Here is a 23,814-nt window from a genome sequence, read left to right as displayed (position 1 = left end):
GCACCGGAGGGTTTCGGGCTCGAGACCCAAATCCCCCGAAGAACCATCGTAGAAGCGGGTCTGGTGCACGCCAAATCCATCAGGGCCCATTGCCCTCTCACTGATGTGGTGTGGTGTGGAAGTTTGGAGAGGAGGTGCCAGCTCAGGCGTATCCCTCGCTCATCCTCGTTAGATTCAAAATTACGAGGTCCGTCTCAAAATAGCGCTATTGTTGCTTTAAAATGGGACACTAATATAAGTAAACTAACTAAACTAAACTTAATTTCTTATTGTCAATATCAATTCTTGTTCCTTCGGTACAAGTCTCATGAAGAGTTCACCTTCCATATCTGAAGATTTTCCATCAAACAAGCTAATATTAAATTTGTGAAGGATGGACAAGAAATTTCTTAGCATATCAGGCTGTACAATATTCCGATTCAGCTGCAAGTTTTTGCCTGAAAAAATGAATAATTATATATTATTAGAAATATCAACTAAAAAAATAATTAAAACAAAAGTCAGAAGTATATGTATAATCCAAAGAATGCAAACTAATAATATTTATTTAAGCTATATAGTGAATAATCTATTAATAAACATTATCCTGTGTTGTATTAAATAACCTGTTAAGCGATATTTTTCACTTGAATTCTCAAATATTTTAATGAAACATGAAAGATAATGAATGAGATATGTCTCGATGAGACATTTTTGTTTTCAGCAAAAATAAACAATTTACTTATCGAAAAATATTTACCATCCAAACAATATTTAGAGTATTTCTATCATTAAACTATCAATCAACAATTTTAAACTAAAATACGTTTTTCAATTATTTTTTTTTTGTAAGAAATATATAAATTCGAGAGTTTTATTGTTATTTAAACAAAAATAAAGCAAGAAATGTGGACAAATTTGCTGCCTATTGTTTTTCTATTTAAATTTAATTCCTTTTCTGTAAGTTAAGAATCATTGTTCGTTCATCTCCTGAAGAACGGTTAGCTTCACTTATTTTGATTTATGCTTAAATTTTCAACAATAGAAAACATAATTCGTATTCATACACCTTGGATTGAAATAGACATTTATCATATCAAGAGGTATGCATTAGATGATAATTTCTCCTCGTTATGATAATCTGTCCTTTCTTTTCATTGTAAATTTTTGGATCATAAAATCGAATGGATTTAAAATCGTATATATTTGAAAGACATCTACAGAAACAATATTCAATAATTTTTGTAGTTCTGCAACGAGAAGAATCAACTACTGAAGAATTTTCTTAGTGAATTCTTGCAGGTAAAAAAGTATTTAAATAAATAAATATTTCATAATTGCATAGGTGCAATATTTATTTGTTATTTTAAGAAGCTAATCAAAATTTTAAAATCCAATTATAGAAAAATGACTATTTTAGTGTTAAGGTCTTTTTAATGAGTATAAATCTATCCCGAAAAATATCTAGACAAATTTCGCATAGAAAATTTTTCTAAATATTTATAAAAAAATATGTGATTTTTACTTATTATTTATAACCATCAATAGATCATTTCTTTGACATTTTAAATTATGCTTCACAATGTATTTTTATTAATTTCTTAGGAGGAAAATTTTGCATAAAGAAGATGAGTTATATATCTCTGAGAATGGTTGGCAAAATTAATATAAAGACTATTTCTGTGTAAATAATATAAACTTCTTGATAATATGGTGCATCAGATTTCGATGATATTAAATTTATTACTATAATAGTATTTTTAAAACAAGTTTTGAGTAGTAAGGATCAAAAATAGCTTTTTTATTGCTGTATTATTAAACACAAAGTCTTGTTTTGATTGCAAAATATTAGTATGAATTAAGCATGTAATCATCATACTGAAGAAGTGCTGAAATGTGATTATGAAACATTCTTAGCAATAGATCTTTCATATATTTTTCCTTTTACCTGTAAATAATGACAATAAGCATTCTGCTTTTAAATTTCCTTTTTGATTCAAAAATCTTTCTGGATTGTACGCATCTGCATCGTCTCCCCAACACTCGACATCGTGAAGGATAGACCAAGTATTCGCAATCATCAAGGACTCTTTTGGTATAAAATAACCATCTAGTACAATGTCGGTTCTCGTCCTGAAACAGTTAAAATATTATATTTACAGAAACAAATTTTGAGAAATTTATCTAAAGGTCAGTCTTGCAGCGGAAGTATATAAAAAATTTACACTTTTAAGTAATACATTCAGAAAAATGCGTGATTACTCATTGGAGGGGGGGTATATCTCATTCATATTTTTTAAATTGATTTGTTTGAAATTTTATTCAATAATAAGAATTCTAAGCAAACGAAAAACGGATAAAACAATATTCAAATAACTAGCATAATTGAGTTCCGATGATTTATAATAAAGACATTCACTCAATTTAAAATTGAGACATTCACTCAATTTAAAATTGAGACATTCACTGAATTTAAAGCTTATCACAAAGTTATATCAAACTATCTCACTGTTAGTTTGTAATTCTGAGTAAATTGGGGCACTCTTTTACTCATAAAGTGATTTCCATCGCTATTGAAATGAAAAATATTTAGAATTAAAGTAGAATTCCAAACTGTATATTCTTTACAGTCAAATTTGAAATAAAGCTTTAACACTTCAATTTATTAACCCTTGAAAAAAACATAAAGTAGCTTGGACATTCAGCATATATTGTATATCATCATAGTATGTCTAAAACAAGCCAAACTTTTTAATATATTAACTCATCAACATCTTTTAATTCCATTGTAATAACGTCGTGCAGTGTTAATTCCGAGCATATATTTGTACTTGTTTCGAAAACATCATATCATTTTTTCTCCTTGTTTGTAAACGGAGTGTGAATGAGTCACTTCATTCTGTATTCAGCGATTTTTTTACGCCTCGGGAACAAAACAAATTTTGAGAAATTTTGCATAAAATTTGCAAGTTCATTTACTGAAATATTCAATATGTTTATGAAGAGAATTATTTTATCCAATCGTAATTCTAATATCGACGTTTTAAAGCGTACTGATCGTCAACCAAAATGGTTCAAAAAATGGATTCAACTCCCGTCAAAAGAAAAAGCTTCACTTGGAAGAAAAGCGTCTTTTGATTCATGCAAGTCATAAATTCAAATGGCATTGAAAATTTTGAAATTCTATGATTAAAAATTTATTAGATTGATAATCTGCAAATTCATTGCTTTGTAGCAAAATTTCTATCTTGTCCAACCTTATTGATAAGATGAGCAAAGTATAAATCGGATCATATATAGTCAAGAGAATACTGGATCGTTCAAAGTGATTCAAAAACATGTCATAACACTCGTAACACTTTAGTGTTCACGTGTAACATTTCTTTTGTTTCCAAAATTTTATTCCACTTTTAAATTCAATTTGAAACAGTTGAAATGAAATAAGAATATTACAGTGAGACTTATTAGCTATTTCAGAAAAGGACTCGAATGAGCCATTCTAACAATGAAAATCGTGAAGGAAGCGATATATAAATGAAAAAGGAAAGTATCAAGTCACATTAAATGATGCTTACGAAATATTGATTTATTTTTAAGTACATTTTTAACATATCATTTATATTATTTTACCATTCCATTAACCTCAGGTCAGAGGGATAATTGGAACTCATTTATGAATAATAATTTAAAGGTATGGTTTTAAATCTTTCTTAATCTTTATTCAGGACAAATTCATTCAATCCCTCCGTAAAGCCTGCAGATAATATTAAAAGAAATTATCTTAGAGATGGAAAAAAAATTCAAAATCAGCATATTTGATTATTGATGATTTTCGAAGCATCAACAATGCTTACAGAATGAATTAAATTCAATTTACTGAATGTTCTTTAAGGTATCACTCTCTTCAATTAGATCATTTTTAGACGTAATGTGCTACCTCGGAATCTAATCCTATGCTTATTTTCTTCACAAAATGACCCAGTTTTTTTCCAAATATTGATTTTTCTACATCAAGCGTACTAGGACACTAAAAAGAACTCAAAAGAGCGAAATATTAAAATTAATATACATAGATGTGCCCCAACTACTGGAAGATTGAATACCATTCATTTAGAGTACCTATAGAATTCATGAGAACTATTTGTTTGACTGTCACTGTTAATTTTCAACTACATATTATAAATTTAAACTTTAAAATAATTTTAATCATTTAAATTTGTAGAAATATTCATTTTATTCAATTTGCCTGCAAGCCATATACTGAGATAAATTAAATTTAGGTTTTCTGAAATATTAGAAAGTAAATTGCATTCCTTATACTTACACACCCAAAATACCTAGAGGAAAAGGAGGACGCCATCTTAAAAGTTCCAAAATGGCAGCTTTTACATAAGTCAAAGTAGATCTCTGTCCTTTGATGATTGTGTGGGTATGGCTTAGTTGGGGATATTTTATAGACAACCAATTGTTTCTTGTTTCTTTTGTTGCCTCATGAATTTTTTGATGGACATCTTTATAAGTGGCCATCGCGAGAAGCAACCATTCAATTATCGTTTGCTGGATTTGGCAGTTTATATAATCTAGAAATCTGAAATTATCTTTCATTTCTTCTTCGGCTGGAAAAATAATGAAGTCATGATTTGACTTTGAAGCAATTTTGAAATTCAAAATATTATTTAGTATAGTATTATCAATTGTTTTTTTAGTAAATGGAAATTAAATTATGCATATATTTACTTAATAATAAATCAGTTTCTTTGTACGGAAATTTGAAAAGTTCTACAAACTCATGAAAAATATTCCATTGTCTTTCTTGTTTCTGCACTTCGGAGCTGAAATATATAAAAGAAATAATTTTTTAAAATTCATATCTGAATTATTATACAATTTTTTCACTAATAAATAGCTCCGACAATCTATTGATGGATAATTGAAATTTCCAAATTCAACTCCGGTTCCTTTGTAGGTCCGTCATAAGTGTGATTATGGCGCGCATTAAACCAGACATCGTGCAGAAACGTCTTTACATTGGTGCGATGTGAAAATTTCAGACGGGAGCTTCCAGCTCAAGTATCTTCCACGTCATCAGACAACAGTTCGGAACTTCCAAGTGCCTTCCAAAATAATTCTCTTGTTGCTCGAAAACAAATCTTTAAAACAACTTAATATGTCAACAATAAGATAAAGTTTCAGTAAAAAATAATCTTTTCACTGTCCTGTATCAAGTAAATAAAGAGAAAATATTATGATATTGAAAATTTGACCACAAGAGTTTAATGAATCACCATGTTAAAAACCTCCTTATATTTTGAGAAAATTGTGCTTACTTCTGCCTGAGTGAATAACAAAAATGACAAATGAAATTTGGTATGTAGGGTTTATATAAAAACTGAGGATTTCCTGCCCCATTCGTATACATATAAATATATGAAGATCAGGGATTTTTTTATCTCTATATCCTATGAACCATAAAAAAGGATAAGAACTGAAAATAAAAATGAATTTAATCAAAGTTATGTACAAACATGGTTAATTTTCAACATAATCGAAACGGAGATTCAGGTATTTGTTATGTAAGTGCAACAGGTTTTTGATCATCTCTTCAGTGAATATTGTCGACTGTGATTTGACATGGACCTTAAAGCACCTTCGAATCTCCGCATTAGTGTAGAAGCTTTGGTTTCGCAACCAGTTTTTCCATTCTAGTAAAAGATAAAAGTCATTCGGCTTTAAGCCACATTCTCAATAAAAAAGATGAGGACACAACAGAAATTTTTGTATAGCGAGTTTATAAAGTGGTTCAAAGGAAACAGAGAATGCTGGAATATCCAACAACGAGCTGACCGACCGGTATGTCAAAACTGTGACTTTGAAAGGCAGATATTTAAACCTCCCTGTTCAATATTTTTTCTTTAAAAAAATTTTAAGAATTTTCAGAGCAAAAAAAAAAAAATAGCTTTAAAATTTTTTTACACATTATTTGTGACAACATTTCTCGAAGAGAAGATCAGAAACCTGATCTACCGATATGAAAATACCTGAATCTTCACAGGGACGATGTCGAAAGGGAACCATGTTTGTGTATAAATTCATTTTGTTCTCTGCTCTTGTCTTTTTTTTTTTTTTTTTTTTTTTGTAGTCTGTCAAAAAGTTTAAAAAATAAACTGGTCCTCGTAATTCAAACCGCATTGAACCACGTTGGTGAAATTTAACACAAACTCTTGTCACCAAATTTGTACATAAAATTCCGAATCCCAAAGGTAAACAGTAGAAGGTGTAAATGCGCACTCCATTGCCATGCATTTTATTGAATTTCACTTGTTTTTTTGTTTGTACTCGTAAGGATGGAATTTTGTAATTGATTTTTTTTTTTTTTTTTTTTTTGTATTTGATAAACTAGAATTTTGTAAGTTTGTAATTTTGATTTTCGAGATGACAACACGCAAATTTAATATTTCATAATTATCGTTTATTAGATCAAATCGATTGAATTTTGATTCAATGAACATAGTGCTACCTTATTTCAAGATTGATTTCATGTAATAAGTTACAAAATAACTAAAAAAATAGAAAATAATTTTGAAAATCTATTTCATAGTATAAATACTTATAAAAATGTATTTTTCAGTACCGATTTTATGTAAACATTTGTCGATGCTATAAACGAATCTAAGCATTAAACGTGTAATAGTCTATACATATACAAGAAACTCGGCCTGTTTTGATTTTGATATATGAGTTTTCTGACATTTTGTTTATTTATTTATTTTTCGTTTTCTTTAATATTGTCACGTAGGTACTTTAGTATGGAACTCAATCACACACACAAGAAGTAGGGCTAAAGCAATTTATTAACTCAACTTTGAACTGAGAACACAGTGACTGACAAATCTTCTGCTTTTATACTAGCAGTGAAAGTTCCAGAATACTTTTCTGGAGACAGTAAGAAAAGTCCAGAACACTTGTCTGGTAAACTAAAGAAATATCAAGAATCTTCTGGAACATGAAATAAAGGAAAACATAAAATCAAGGAATTAAATATTTACACAGACTGTGAATCGCATTGTCTCTAGCGGGATTCGAACTTACGATCTTTTGATTAAGAAACCAGACAGTGCATCTTTTCAATTCGGCAGTATTTTCTCGTATGCGTGATAAAGAAATTCGAATTCGAGGTTTCGATGAATCTCTACATTTTAGACCTCCCTGAATTTGAGAAACACATTTTTGGAAAATGTCTGTCTTTCTGTCTGTCCGTGACAAAGATAACTGAAAAATGCTTTGAACTAAACGATTGCAATTTGGTATACGCGCTTTACAGCAAATGTGCAAATTTCTATCAAATTTTGAGTAAAAACTGTTGAGAGGAAGTTCGTCTGTTTGGCTGTTCGAATGTAAATTAACATGATAATTGCGAAACGAAGTGAGTTTGCCAGATAATATTCAGAACATAAATTTAGCATCTATAGTGTAAAAACCTGTCAAATTTTGTGACAAAATCAACCAAGAGTTGATTGCCTGTCAGCCTGTACTTTCAGAAAAATGTAAACGCAATATTTCAAAAACCCAATGACTTAAATATATCAAATTTGGTATGGAACTTGGTGAAAATAAATGCGGGTTGTTGTTGTTTTTTTTATTTCAATCGGTCTGGGGAAAAAATGGGTATTAGAAGATGGTGTCTAAAACCCAAATTTTGTTTTCGGATACTATTAACTGCATACCAGGGATTAATCGCCGAATAACTCTTCAGGAATGACACGATATATTAAGTAAAAATGTTAAATTCACGCCAAGAGTTAATATTTTGTAACTAGTGTACGCCAATCCCATGCAAAGCTTTCCCTGGCATGACAAATTTAATAAAGAGAAAGCGAGAAAATTTTTGGGTCACTCTAGCTGGTTTGAATGGGTTACAAAGTATTTCCAAACATGTTTATTGAAATAATTATCTAACTTGATTGAAGTTTGGGAACATATATCCTACTCACCTGATGAATGTTTCCAGAGTCCTTAAATTTTGAGAAAGTTGGATGCCACTACTAATGCTTAAATAATGAAGCATTTTCCAAGCTGTATTGCAGAAATATTGGAGTGTATCTTCTTTAATTTCTTTTCTTTTTCTTTCCTTTCTTCTCATTAAAATGTTTATCAAACCATCCTGTTTTCCTTTTTGTCCGATTTTCAATCGTGTATTATTCTTAATCTTGTCAAAAGGAAAAGAGCAGTCGTTAAAACTTTGATAATATTCGGAAATTTTAAAATTCTTTAAGATGTCTCGAATCGTATTCTAAAAAATATCAAATGATACATTAATTAATTCAAAATTTTTTCATCTTCTTTAAATATTATTAAAATATGCAAGTTGATCAAGTTTAAAACACCCCTATTCTTACGCTCTTTATACAGCGAATTACTCAATGTAAAGACTCTAAAATTGAAGAACATGCTATTCAAGACATGGGGCAAGGGATTGCGTGAAAAAAAATAAGTTCTAGAAACACCGATAGAGAGTGCTGTTCAACAGAAAATATGCTAAAAAAATACAAATAATCACAAAAAAGAAGAAGAAGAAAAACCATGCGGTATGGAATTTGTCCTTTCTAGTTTCTATTGCTGAAATGAGAAAAAAAAAAGATTGAAAAGTGAAGAAACTGAAACTGTCATTTTAACTACAATTCCGCACTGTAAGCACGAAAATTTGAATAAATCCTTGGTTTGCTGCTACTGTTCTGGGCATAAAAGGGGTATATCTGGGAAAATGTCATTCTTATCAGTGATTGCGCTTTGCTTGTGAAGTTGTTTTATGAAATAAAACAAAGGAAATGCTGCAGCTGCACTTCCAGAGTTTCGTCGACTTGATGATTTAATCAGATCAGCAGGTACCAAAACATGATCGAAACTTTGTTGCGCCCCAAATGCAACAGCGCCAATGTCTTGATTCAATTACCTTTCTGCAAGATGAAGCGCCTCCACTCATTGGACTCTGTGTACAGCATTTTCTTCAGCAACATTTTACTATTGATTAGTAATTAGTCTAACCATCTCGTTCTACACATCTTATTCCCTGCAATTTCTGTCTTTGGGAATTTTTTAAAAAATCTTCTTTATCGAGGACGTCTGGTAACCTTGGCAGATTTGAAAGACAGTATCACTCTGCTTGTGAGAAGCATCTCAATCGACCCATTAGAATCGGCAATTAAACAAGCTGGTAAGCATCGATAAGGTCCTTGTGATTGAATGTTTGATACGTTCGAATAAAATGTGTTACAAATGCGTATTTTGAGTTTTTTCAGTCTATTATTTTGTTGTACAGTGACATCTATCGGTGTTTCTGGGATTAATTTTTTTTCGCGTAATCCTTCCCTCTATGTCTTGATAGTATGTTCGCCACTTTCGAAACCTTTACGTTAAGTAGTTCGCTATAGAGAGCGCTCAGAGTAGGAGTGTTTTAATTTTGATCTCCTTCTACTTTATCAATTATTATTTCAATGCTTCGTAAATATTTTCTGCAACTTTAATGTGAATACAGGGATATATCAATTTTTTGCGAATAACATTGACACTATAAAGACAGGAAGCAATAAAATAATTCCACAAATGATCTTTAACAAATAATTTCAATAAATTACTTTTTTATATTTTTAAAAACAACATAGCCACATTCAAGGAAATAAAAAGAATTTTGATTATCAACTTTGATTAGTTAATAGCTCTGTATAAATGAAAAATTATATTGGATATTACATTCTATTATTATTGTATTTCTCATTCTTTATAAGGACAACGATTAGTTTTTAATCACAACATACTCCAATTTTTATTGAATTTTTTTAATCATTTTCTTCTTTAATAGTAATAGCCAATAGCCTTCTTTTAAACAATTTTGTTGAAATTTTAGTTATTTTGAAATCAGAAAAATATTAAGGTTTTATTTTCGTCATAATGAACATGAATGCTTACCTGTTTACATTTAAGTAAGTATTTTTCATGTTTAGGTTTGAAACTTTCTATTAGCCAAGGAAATTGTAACAGGAAAATGCAGCTTTTCCATAAATTAGTAGAACTGCTCTCATTAACTAGAAATAATAGAAATTTTGAGATATTATCATCAAGAAAGAACTGGTTCATTCTTTTGAACGAAAACTAAAAAGTCCAAAATAGAAATTATAATCATTTTAGAGAAATCTTTCACTGTTATATAATTTGAAATATTATTTACAATGAAGATTGATGAATCAGGCCTAAGACATTATTATGCTACGACGTTTTGAAACTAGAGTTTGATTCTTCTTTGATTTTTTTTAAGATAATTTCATTGCAACAACTAGAACTTATAATTATTATCATTACTGAAATAGTTCATTTTATTTTTTAAGGTAGTTTCCAAGAAAATGTTGACATATTTTGCTTCGAATAAAATTCATTAATTCCTACGGTTGTGATACTTTAATCTAAGTAAATACTAAGGAATTAATTAGAATCCAATTCTAATTTAATATTCTTTAAATAAATCTCTCCCAGGATTTCAGGCGACGCTCTATCGAATGCCTGTAAGATTATGAAGATTTTTCTTTATCTTGATATAAATAAGAATCGGCTGGCCTTAAGGCTACAGAAAACTACTTACCTTAAAATATTACTAAAAAAAACTGTGCTATTAAAAAATTTCATTGTATATGGGAATTTAGGCATATACAAAATAAAAGTGTATATTAAAAATTACTTTTTATTATTAGAATTAATGTTATGATTGCTAGCAGAGATTCTCTGGGATCTTTCGTGATCTCATGTGTGGTCTGATTCTGCTTCAGAAGCCAGCAATATATATCAGAAATTTTTCTTTCCATTTTATTCACTTATTCGCTAAGATAGCCAACCAATTAAAGTGGAGTGTAAAATAATGTCTTATTTTCAATTTTCAAAAACTCCTATTAGTAAAACCTTTTTTTTTAATTAATATTTTTTTGTTTAATTTAGCACTAGCCTCCTTTGACTGCCAGTTTGTTACCGGGAATATTGGACTTTTTAAACAATTATTATTATCATTATGGAGAATTATTATGGATTTCCTGTCAAATAATTATTATTATTCATTTAAAATTTAACTTTGTTATGCATTGAAAACATGAAATTATTGTAATAGGACTATTGTCAATTATTGTGCCAGCAAATGAAAAAGTTTGTGTATATATATATATATATATATATATATATATATATACACAATGAAAGTAAAAGCGGAAGTCAAAATTTTACTTATATCCTAAGGCATTATTTTTATATTAATTTTATCATTAGAAAAAGCACGCTGAAAAATTAACCAGAATTTCATCATAAAAATACAAACCTCTCTCAGATTGTATATCAAATTTTACAAAATTATTAAAATTAGGAGAAAAAATTGCGCAGAATCAATATATACATTTATATAAAGTTCTATAATTTTAAAATGAACTTAAAAGATAAATTTTTAAATAAAAAAAGCAAACTTTTTCTAAATTGTTAAGTACTTTTTTTTGAAAAGGCAACAATGACCTTTATCTTATTTTGAGGAGTACGTATACAAAATTTCATCAAAAACCTCCAAGAGCTGTAAAAACTTACAGATCATTCAAGCAAACATTCATCTTTGTATTTATAAATTTCCTTTTGGTGCATTATTTTCCAGATTGCTTCATCGAATTTAAATCATGTTTATAAATTCTACCTCGATTTTCATACATTTGTATGAAATTTTCATTATTGTCACTATAAGTAACTTCCTTGTCTTTTTCATGAAATTTGTGTTTTACGAAAATATGAAACACTTTCTGTATCTCAAATTTTAAATTCAAATTCAAAGTTGGAAATTTCTCCAATTCCATTCTTCCTTTTATGGAACTCTTTTTAATTTTTTTTTCGCTATTTTTTTTTCCTTTCTTTCTTTTCTCACAAATTCAATAATTTTGAAATCATATTTAAGCATTTCCTAAGAAAACAATACACAGATGGTTTAAGAAAACAACTTTTAGACTATGAGAGGAGACAATTGAACAATAGAAATCAACACAATACCTCTTTATATAAGCATATTTTTACCTAATAATCATAAATTTTTACAATTGAAGTCTGTGCGGCATGGCTTCCTTATCATCTGATTTGTGAATCATTGCATAACATACAAAAGATATTATGAAAAGATATATCGAAGTGTGATAATTTTTTTGAAAATCAGTTTGTGAATTCCATGAGATATATACGAACATATGGATTATATGATATTTGGGGAAAATATTGAATTACGTTGAATGAATTAAAGAGAGACGTATTAAATAAAATTTTAATGAAAATAAAAAATAATAGCGAATATAATTAACGAATTTTATAAATAATAAACATAAGACTAAACTAATTTTATGATCTTACATATATATATATATATATATATATATATATATATATATAATATGAAATGTTCTTCTATTTCTTGATCCAAATCCATCTTTTTATTTAATTCATTCTATACGCGCTCTCTAAAACTGCTGGGCTCAGCATTTTCTCAAGCTCCAAATGAAGTGATAAAAGTACTTAATGCTTACAACATTCTCTAAAGATCCTAAGATTTCCCTTTCCTAAATCGACACATGACAAAGAAATCCCTGTCAAAATCTCATAGTAAAGTTACTGAAAGGAAAAATTTCAGTCTCCTTTGCACTTGCATCGCGATGTAAACGGACGTCACTTTTATCACCGATTCTTGTACATAATGTCTACTATTGGTAACAACTTGTGACAAATGGTAACTTGGCTACCATTTGTCGCCAATCTCGGGGGGGGGGGGTCACTAATTCGGCATCAGATCAGCATCCAACAGAGCTGATTGTAAAACGTTCTTCCCAGTGATGGAACTAACCATGTTGGGAAGCAACATTACAGATTTGGCCAGTTAGATGCCAGTTAAAGCTATAACGAATTATAAATCTGATAACAGATAATAATATGTATTCCAGCAAATTCTTTGTAATTTTTCTTGCAAGTGTATCCTAAATGTCCTTAATGCGACACCGTAACTACGGTATCAAAAATATTTGTTTCATATTCGATTGAATTCAGAATGAGTGAATATGCTTTCGTTTTCCTTCGTCAGTTGCAAACATCTAGGAGCATTTCAGTTATGATGATGGAATGCTTACCACATGGTGGTTGGTTCTTGATTCTATACTCACCATATTAAAGTTGTGGAATCAAGTTCTAATGACTGAAAGTACCTCTTAAAGAGGGATTGAACAGTGCTGGTGATCGAGGAGAAAAATCCAATTTTAGCTCCCACCTCCATACTGCCGTGATGACAATCATTCAAGTACTCCACCCCTTGCCTCCATCAGATCAATTGCTCTCACAGTAGGGCAACTGACAGAAGGATGAGAAACTATCGACTAAGCAAACAGGGCGTCGCTTCATTATAAGGAAAATTGTTGTTGGGATAAACTACCATCAATGAAATGAAGCGATGTACCTTCTGTAGAATGGGCTGTACCATTTCTGGTGCCCTTCGAACTCATCTTTATTTCTCGCCTTCATTATGGGGCAATAACTGTCTTTCAACTCCTCCGGATACTTTGACAGAAACAGTATCTTTGTGTGTGTGTGTGTGTGCGTGTGTGTGTGTGTGTGTGTGTGTGTGTGTGTGTGTGTGTGTGTGTGTGTGTGTGTGTGTGTGTGTGTGTGTGTGTGTGTGTGTGTGTGTGTGTGTGACTATTCTTTACTAGCCGCCTTTGGCGACCAGCCGGTTCGCCAATCTTAATGTTCGTTAAAATTTTAATAATTAAATATTTTATGCAATTCCAACTTTAATAGATTCTTCAGCAAAATATTTTAAAACTTCAAATTTTGATAGTCATATAATTCACTCATAATATTATAAAGGCCTTCAGTCATAACGTAATATGTATCTCTCTCATTTTCTGTTACCCCTCGTAGAATTTATGCTTTAAATTAAAGTGTAAATGATTCATCTGCAATTAATATAATAATATTTTTTACTGAAACAAAGCATTTTTTTTAATAATATGATTACTGATAATAGAGTCACTGAGCGTTTAAACTTTATGGGCACTAAAGAATATCTTTCTTAATTTATGTAATATCTCAAGAATTTGTCAACAAAATTTCTCAGATTCATCATGAACAGATTGATTAATGAACAATGTTTCATTTTAAATGCATTAAACACTAAGAAAATAAAATGAATCGTTTAAAATAATCGGTCTAAAACCGGTTTAAAAAAACTACTTAAAAAACGATGTACTTAAAACTATAAGCATATACAAAAAATATATATAACTAACATAAATACAATTTAATTACAAAAGCATGCAACTAACCTAAAAATAATTTAAATCATTGAAAACAGGTTTAAAAAAAACTACTTAAAAAACGATGTACTTAAAACTATAAGCATATACAAAAAATATATAACTAACATAAATGCAATTTACTTACAAAAGCATGTAACTAACCTAAAAATAATTTAAATCGTCTGTTGAAAGTGGTTGTCATGACAACAATCAGAACAATGCGCATGCGTGAATTTTCTTCGGAAACTTCTTTTCCCTTTCCAGCTGTGTTGCCATAGAAACCGGCGCACAGCTGTTAACACGTTTATGTTTATCTATTCAGATTTTATAACATCTAATCAGAGTAACGGTTAATATCAGTGTGTTCGTGTTCGTCAATAAATGTTAATTTTTTTAATAACATGATTAACGAAAACAGAGTCACTGAGCATTTAAACCTTATGGGAACTAAAAAATATCTTTCTTAATTTATGTAATATCTCAAGAATTTGTCGACCAACCGGTTCGCCAATCTTAATGTTCGTTAAAATTTTTATGTTTAAATATTTTATGCAATTCCTACTTTAATAGCTTCTTCATCAAAATATTTTAAAACTTCAAATTTTGACAGTCATATAATTCACTCATAATATTATAAAGGCCTTCAGTCATAACGTAATATGTATCTCTCTCATTTTCTGTTAGCACCCGTAGAATTTATGTTTTAAATTAAAGTGGAAAGAATTAATCTGCAATTAATATAATAATATTTTTTACTGAAACAAAGAATTTTTTTATAATCTGATTAATGAAAATAGAGTCACTCAGCGTTTAAACTTTATGGGCACTAAAGAATATCTTTTTCAATTTACGTATTATCTCAAGAATTTGTCAACAAAATTTTCTTAGATTCATCATGAGCAGATCGATTCATTAACAATGTTTACTTTTAAATGCATCAAACACTAAGAAAATGAAACGAATCGTTTAAAATAGACGGTTGAAAACAGGTTTTAAAAAAACTACTTAAAAAACGATGCACTTAAAACTATAAGCATATACAAAAAATATATAACTAACATAAATACATTTTAATTACAAAAACATGCAACGAACCTAAAAAAAATTTAAATCCAGTCCGCATCCGTTGATAATGATTCGTCAACACAATACGGAATTCAGAACACAAAGCGCATGCGTGAATTTTCAACGCCAGTTACGTAACGCAAATACGTGATTTTTTTTCTACGCCAGTTGGGGTAACGCTATGCGGATTAGAAATTTTTAATTTCCTTTATTCTGTTTTATTTTAATTCAAAAGTACTTCAGAATGAATCAGAAGGATCGATTAATTAACAATGTTTAATTTTAAATGCATCAAACATTAAGAAAATAAACAGAATCGTTTGAAATAATCCGCCGAAAAATACTAACCCTAGCCTCATTACTGTTGGGAGAAAAAAAACCCGGAAGCCTTACTCATTTGGCGATGGCGAAAATGGAAGATTTTTTTGGCGGAAAAGTTGGCGGTGGGGAAAATGAGATTTTTTTGGCGGGAAAGTTAGTTTTTAATTAATAATTAAAATTCTAATTAAAATTTCAAAAAAAGGGACCCCAGGTGCACATTCCCGACCTCTAAGGTATACATGTACCAAATTTGATAGCTGTATGTCAAATAACCTGGCCTGTAGAGCGCCAACACACACACACACACACACACATTGAGCTTTATTATAAGTATAGATAATACATTTAGTTTCCCTTTCATAGTAGTTTTCAATTTTTCAATTAGGAATTAGATAGTAATTTTGATCAAATGAATTTCTTTTCCTGATTTAGTGTGAAATGCTAGAGCTATAAACTTAATGACATCATGCTGATGTCATTCGCACCATCATCATTTCTTAAAACATGTTAAATTCAAAAAAATTTTAATGAGCTATTTTTTTTTCATAAATATCAATGCAATGCCGTATTTTAAAACTCTGTGTGCGTGATTAAAAGGACATATTGGCAAATTCTATCATAACTCAGGGGCAATGTGTGTTTTGATTTTATTTGTTTATTAGATAATTCAATAAAGCAAATAGTAAACATATACTTACGTGTTTCGTCTAAAAGCCTTTGCTGCAAAAGAATTTTCTTGACAAATGAGAGATCATCTAAAATTATCAAGTTTTGGCTTCCCAAACGTAAACTGAGAAATAAATTGTAAGAATTCATATTGCATGTGCATATATTGAATGAATAACTAAACTTCTATTATATACACTAATTTCTTTCCATTAAATTCAATCCAAATAAATTAATACTATATTCTTCAACCTTATTTATCTATTCGCAAATAAATGCAACGAAAATTTGGAAAATCGAGATCTTATTTGTTTATATACATTACAAATATGTTTTCCATTACAAATGGAACATCTTAGTAATTTTGGTAAATAATTCGTTTCAGAGAGTTTTTTTTCCCACTAGAAGTCATGCTGAAATCACTGTTATTCACCTTCAAAGTTCAAGCTGAACAAACAATAGACAAATTCTAATAATAATTTGTACACTTCTTAGAAACCACAGGGAAAGCTCAGACACCCTTCGTAGCATATCAGTTTCCGAATATTAACACTGAATTCTTTTGAAAAACGCCATTCATTTTTATATTAATTAGGATCATATTCAGAAGTACTTAATTAGTGCCAAGATGCTATGCACAATCTCACCGTACAGTTAACTTTAGTTTTCTCAGGCTATAATTAGTATAATAAGAATAGCTGGTAATGAACAGTAAATCACAATATAGATTTAAGATTTAGACAAAAGCCTCCGACAAATTCAGTCATCCTATGCATTAATGCTTTTTATATAATTTTCAAAGGGTTCAAACCGTGAAAATGACAAATAAATCGAAGAATATTAGAATAATAATAAACAATTTCAAAAACGTTGAATTAAAGCATAACATCAAAAATCATGTAACATTTCCCTTCATATATTGCATATATTTACAAAGTTGATTTTTTTAAAAATTAATGAACATTCATCTTTTAAGCAAATTTTATGATTTGAAAATACCTGTTATAGATCTTCATATGAGCTTACCTGAATATTGATCCATAAATTTTAGCTAACTTTTGAAGAAGTAGATGAGGTCTAGATCCCATGAAAGGAAGATAGCCCAACACAGGTAATCCAGTGGGACCAGGTGGAGTTTGACCACCCTTTTGTAGCGTTGACCAGAGCAGAACCCAAATTACAACACCAAAACAGAGAATAAGAGCAATAGTCCCCATTTTTAACAAAAAAAAAAAAAAACTTTAACAACTATTATATTAGATGCCAAATTAATACAACAGCATGTTTTATCTATCTGACCAAAAAAATGGCATGGTCTTTCTCGAACACAAGAATACTGAAAATACTTTGTGTTTTGCACAACTCCTATTTCGAAGTTGAATTCTGCAATAAGTAGATTCCTAATCAATATCATTATGGTTTTTATAGCGTCATAAAATCATGTTTTATTTTCAGTCACACATCAAAACAGAAACTGTTTGTGGAGTTACAACAGATGGTGAAGAACTAGCAAGTATTCGTCATTAGTAGAAATAAGTTCTAAGTGATTGCATAAAACATAAGGTTATGTATCGATCCACTTTTTCTCTTTAGAACTGCTGTAATATCCCATCCTAGTTACATGGAATTGCTGCTTTTTTATGTCTTCGACGCTCTGATGGATCATAAACAAGTTTTGATAAATTTTTAATAGCCAACAGTATTAATGCTAGGAAAATATGAAAAACAGTCAGTCGTTTTGACACCGGATGCTAAAAAGGGGATTTATGGGATCTCTCTTTTTGTTATGAAGGTAAGATTTTCTTTTAGAAAAAATTTGACAGACTTAATAAAACTGAAGTCAAATTGAACTGACTTAAATATATCTTCACGTCGAAACTTATTCCTGTATTAGCTGCCTTTGGAGACCAGCCAATTTGCTCGGAATATTGGATTTCCTGACTGTTTAACTATTAATAAGAAATAGATATATTTAAAATTTCAACTTGTTATAAGATTGAAAAATATGAATTAAAAAGAATAAATTTGCGACAAATTACTGCATTTGCAAATTAATATATATATATATTACAAAATAAAAATGGAAGTAAAATTCTGCAGAGATTTTTTTTTTTTATCTTAGTTTAGTAATGGTGGAAGAACGCAATTGAAAGGTTTGATATAATACTGAAATTAGTTCGAATTTCATCATAACTCTAAAAACATTGTTGTGAATTAAATCTTAAAAATTTAGTAAAATTTAGATAGAAAATTGTACGCAAATAAAATTTTTATTAAAAGGATAATTTTTTGAGCTTTAAAATAGTATAAAAAATATTTTTTTCATGATGTAATATTATCAGAGGATATAGCTGAGACAGACATCAAAAACAGATTTTCTTTGCATTTTAATTAACTTTTAGATTTTCGAAAGTTTTCAGTGACCTCTCTCTTTTTTTTCAAAGTCCGTATACAAATTTCCTCAATACAAAATACTGAATACAAATTTCCTCAAACTATGGCAAGAAAAAACAGTCGATTTGTGTAAGAAACATATAAATAATCACTTGTTTTTATAAAAAGAGGGATTAAAAAGTCGTAGATAGAGAGTTCCATTAAAGACGAAAATTTTATAAAAACTAAAAACAATCAAAAATCGCTTCAAGTACATAAGTCTTTATTGTTTTAATCTCTATTATTATAATGTAATAACTAATTTACATATTGAATTATTTATACCATTATAATATATCAGAAAAGCAAAATGAGTGTGTAAAACTTTCTTATTTCATTCAATTATAACTGGTAACTTCAACTGGTTAATTTAAATAGTAAACTATAATTAACAAAAGCGAAATTCTTTACATTATTTATTGCATCAGCATTTAGTATCGTCAAAATATTATAAACAAAACTTCTTTAATTACCAAAATACTGGAAATCAGATTATTTTAATCCTTAAGATTGATGTGGAACTAGGCAAATTTGCTTATGACAAAGTAAGTCACAATTATAACAAAAGAATTTTAATGAAACTGATATTTTAAAAAAAAAAAGAGTTCTGAAAGAATTTGCTTAAATTATCGTTTGCGTTTTTTACCAGAAATTGTTAGGCTGAAAGTTTTAAATTAAATCGTGTACGCGACATTGCTCTTAAACATAATCTTCATCAATTGTATTCATTTATATAAGTGGGAAAAACGATACTGAAGTAAAATATTTTTCAGTACCTTCTGATTTCCCGTGAACAAATTAAAATATAATAAAGTAAATACGTGAATAATCCTTAAGTTTGATAATGAGATTGATTATTTTATCTTTTTCAAAAGCATAAAGGTTGATTGTAATTTCCTACTTCTCATATTCAACGTTTCGGAAATAGGTATTTTTGTAATTTATGATGAAATTCTTTTAAATTAATTAAATTTAAAATTTGAATTTTATATTAATATAAAAGCTATTTTTATTCAATAATATTTTCCGAAGTTATAGCTGTAAAATTCAAAAATCTCTATTAATTTTTAATCAATTAAAATTTCTAAAAATTTCTTCGATGTGCACATTCTTATCCGCTAAAATTCAATTGTGCTAAATTTGGCTGCTTTAAGACAAACGATACTTTATAGACAGAGAAATACATATACATTCTCCTTTTTAATTAGTAGAAATGTATTGTCAGCCTTCCAATTCGGGGCTATTTGATCCGAAACATTTTCGGACTGTTTATTAAAATTGACAATATAATGTTATTTTATTGATATTTCATGACTTTGTTAGTGAAGATGTTATGTTATTTCCGTAAAAAAATATTTTTTTAATAAATGTTTGCAATTTTTACAGATGTATCGCCTGTGCTAGTATGACTCCTTATTGTTTTCTCTTTGCTGTACTTAAAAACTACCACTGTATATTACTAATTCTACAAGAAAAAATAAAATTAAATTCCTGCAAAGTATGATTATGATAATAAATCAATTTATCACGAATACACTCGCAAAAGATGAACTTTATTCCCTTCAAGAAATTCGGAAAAAAAGGTTAAATAATCAAGCAAACCTTATTTTATCAATTTTAAAATGTTATAGTGAACGAACAATTAGTTCTTTGTGATTGATGAATAATAACATTATTTATAAATTGAAACATTATGTGAATTAAGACAAAACATTATTTTTATATGAATTAAGACAAAACATTATCTTTATATGAATTAAGACAACATTATCTTTATGTGAATTAAAGCATTATGTGATAGTAAAACTTCATTTGTTCTAAAAGTGCATATTTATCCTGAAAAATGGAGAAATAAATACATTCAGCGATTATTATTGGAATAATACAATACCACTTTGTGTGCAAGAAAAATATCATCAAAATTGTTTTCTGTGTTCATAGAACTGGAATTTGGAATAGAAAACCGAGAGGCCTTGCTTTGAAGTTTTGTTTGAAGTTACCCCTATGACGGTATGTTTACAACCCCAAAATATATGCAGCGTTTTTTAAATGATATATTAACTGAGTTTTTGGAGAATACACAATATCATTTATAAAAAAATATGTTTATTTAAGAAGATGGAGCTCCAGCGCATAGGGTTATAAATAGGACAAACTGGCTCAATGAAAACTTTGATAAACAATGGATCAGTTTGAAAAAAGCCACATAATATGTCCCCTTCATATCCCCTAATCTAATGCCACTCGATTTTTTTTTGGGGGGGGAGGGGTTGGGGTCGACTTCGAACACTAATTTATAATACTCGCACCTTAAACACATCAGACCTTAAACAAAAGATAATCGATGCTAGCAACATTACTGAAGAAGAACTCAAATATTTGCAGAAGTATTATTAAAATATCTCAATTATATATTGGAGTTGGCGGGAAGTATTTTGAGAATGCTTTGTGAATTGCGTTTTTTCAGTTATATTTCAGTATTTTCTTTAACTTGCCCCATTATGTCAGTGCTACTTTCACTAAAAATTCTTTAAGATCCGAAATTTAGTATAAAAGTGAACTTAAGAACCAAGCTGTTGTATTTGCAATTATATGACAAAATATCTTTATAAACTACAACTTCATATAATGCATAATAAATACTGAAATGTAATTATTAATTTTTAAACTGTGTTAATGTTTTCGTATTAAATGAATTTACTGATAATTTTATTAAATGTAATTTTAATTTGTAGTGAATCTTTAATAAATGTAAGTATTAATAATACGATATAGCATAATTGTGATAAAATAAAACTTATACAACAGTGTTACGAACATTTGCAGATTTTCATTTGTCTTGGGAGATCTGTATTTAATTTTTATAATTTTGCATCAGTTTCAGATAAAATTGTTTGACTAGAGAGTTTCAAATTGCTTTTCACTCAAAATGCTAAATTCGAAACATATTCTAAGCTCTAAACTTATATTTGTATTACTGTGTTTCTATATTTTTACTCTACTAGAATTTTTTTTTAAAAAAATCACAAGATCCTTCTAAAATACTTTTTATTAAATGTCTGTCTATTTGCAATGACAATTTTTTTATATATACATAAACTACGAGACCGCATAAAATGAATTTGAGGGCCACATACGCCCCTCTACGTATATAAGCAAGCCACTGTTTACCTCTGTCTATTAAATTTTTCTTTAAGAGTATTTGCAATTTTTTGGAGATTTTTGATCTAAAGATTTCCAATACCAATTTATATAAGGCCCCTTTTTTTACTGAAGAAAGTGTTGCGAAGAATGAGATAAGTCATTTTTTTTTTCTGTATCATAATACATTTGTTTTTGAAAATGCAGTTTTGTGTGTGGGGGGAGGGGGGTACTAATGATCATGTTAAATAGAAAAGAAAAACTTTCTACTTTACCGAATTTGTCTAGATTACTTAATTCTTCATCAAATATACCTGTTTTATTCTCTGGAAACAGATGTTAACAATGTCGGTTTCATGAAATGAAACAAAATTCCTTAAAATTGTAACTCTGCAAACAAGTTAGATAGATAAATTCTTTTCAAAAATATGTACAAATACTTCCTTCCCTCATTTTTATTCCTTCCTTCTTAGTATATACCCTTTATGATGTATAATAAATCCTATAACTTTAGTGATACACATACTGGCTTCCTCACCTTGAATGAAAGATTTAAAAAAAAAAAAATAGTTCTATATTCCCCACATGAAGTTGCCATGAGATTTATTCCGTCATTGATACATTTGTCTGTTGCAATAATTCAAAATTCATTTACAAATTAAAATCAGTTTATGAAACATTTATTAAATAATGATAAGCATTGTAGCTTAAGTAAATCTTGTTAAATGGAAAAGAAAAACTTTCTACTAAACCGAATTTGTCTAGATGAGTCGCATAAAATTTTTTAAAAAGTGTAATTTTTTGAAAATTAACTGGAATATTTTTTTTTTTATTTATGTAGTCGTATTTTGCTCCCTATTTCGAACTATTTTTCAATTTACATAGCCCACTTATCTCTGTTTCAATCTTTTTAGAACACCCTATATAGCATGTTCTGGGCTCCATTAACAGATACTGCAAATAAGAGTTTAAAATTTAGATTTTTTTCCTGTCATATAAGATTTACACAAAATGAACGTACAGTAATTGTCAAAAAATTTTAACTTTTAGATTTTTTTTATTAGTCGTATTTCTATAACTGAATAAGTGTATGCGCAAAACCGTCATCTCCAGTAGATGGAATATGTGATCTTATCTTTCAGAGGTGACGACAAAATACAATGAACTAGATAATCATAATTCGATATGTGATCTTAATACTAAGATTAGATTTCTGCCAAATTTTGCACACAGTCTCTTGACTAAAAGTTTCTTTGTCTATTTATATGCATATGAACATGAAAAATCAAGAATGAAACGAGATGGGTGAAATCCATCTTATGGTTTCAGTATCAAAATTGTACATTATTATCAAGTTTTGAACAATGTTTATCAAAATTTGACAGTATTTTTAATCTGTTTATTCTTAGTTATGTGAAAAAAACAGACTAAATATTGATGTTGCTCTATATTTTGAACGCCAGACAATAATTTAGAAATGCAAATTCTTAATATAGAGATAATATAATTCTATACATCAAATAAAATAAAATAATATTTCTCAAATCTGTAGATCTGTCTTACATTTTACTTCTAATCGGTAGAAAAGAAGATACCTAAAATGAGCACTTGACGTTCGTGTTAACATAAAATATTTTGCGACTCCATGGTGAATTTCCATCATATATCAATATACCGTCACGATGTTTGCTGGGTATTTTGAAAGCCAGACAAAATCGTGAAATTATTATAATTATGTTGCTGGTATTTTGTGTGCTTAAAGATTCGCATTTTTTTTTTTTTTTTTAATTTCACATTTTTAAAAAACAGAATTGCTGGCTAAAATTGTTTCTGACTTGGTTCATTTTCCTAATATCGCCCGTCTCTATCT

The 23,814-nt window shown here is 28.9% G+C and overlaps 1 protein-coding gene across 1 annotated transcript; it reads right to left on the bottom strand.

The window, feature by feature from the left end:
* Positions 1–258: 258 nt before the first annotated feature.
* On the bottom strand, positions 259–17,587 carry LOC129968278 (cytochrome P450 1A5-like). Its single transcript, XM_056082134.1, has 3 exons — positions 17,397–17,587; positions 1,928–2,112; positions 259–437 (listed from the first exon to the last, which is right to left on the bottom strand). Exons 1-3 carry the CDS (start codon positions 17,585–17,587, stop codon positions 259–261), a joined length of 555 nt encoding a protein of 184 aa, XP_055938109.1.
* Positions 17,588–23,814: the final 6,227 nt, after the last annotated feature.

Source organism: Argiope bruennichi, chromosome 5, assembly GCF_947563725.1.
Source record: "Argiope bruennichi chromosome 5, qqArgBrue1.1, whole genome shotgun sequence".
NCBI lineage: Eukaryota > Metazoa > Arthropoda > Arachnida > Araneae > Araneidae > Argiope > Argiope bruennichi.
This window is presented reverse-complemented; position numbering and strand designations above follow the sequence as displayed.

Bases quoted from the DNA above. Each gene is read 5' to 3' on its own strand.
- LOC129968278 (XM_056082134.1), bottom strand. From the start codon at position 17,587: ATGGGGACTATTGCTCTTATTCTCTGTTTTGGTGTTGTAATTTGGGTT. The intron at 2,113-17,396 runs GTAAGCTCATAT...TAACTGTTTCAG, and splicing joins ATTTATGGATCAATATTCAG to GACGAGAACCGACATTGTAC. The intron at 438-1,927 runs GTAAAAGGAAAA...TCATTTTTTCAG, and splicing joins CTTATTGTCATTATTTACAG to GCAAAAACTTGCAGCTGAAT.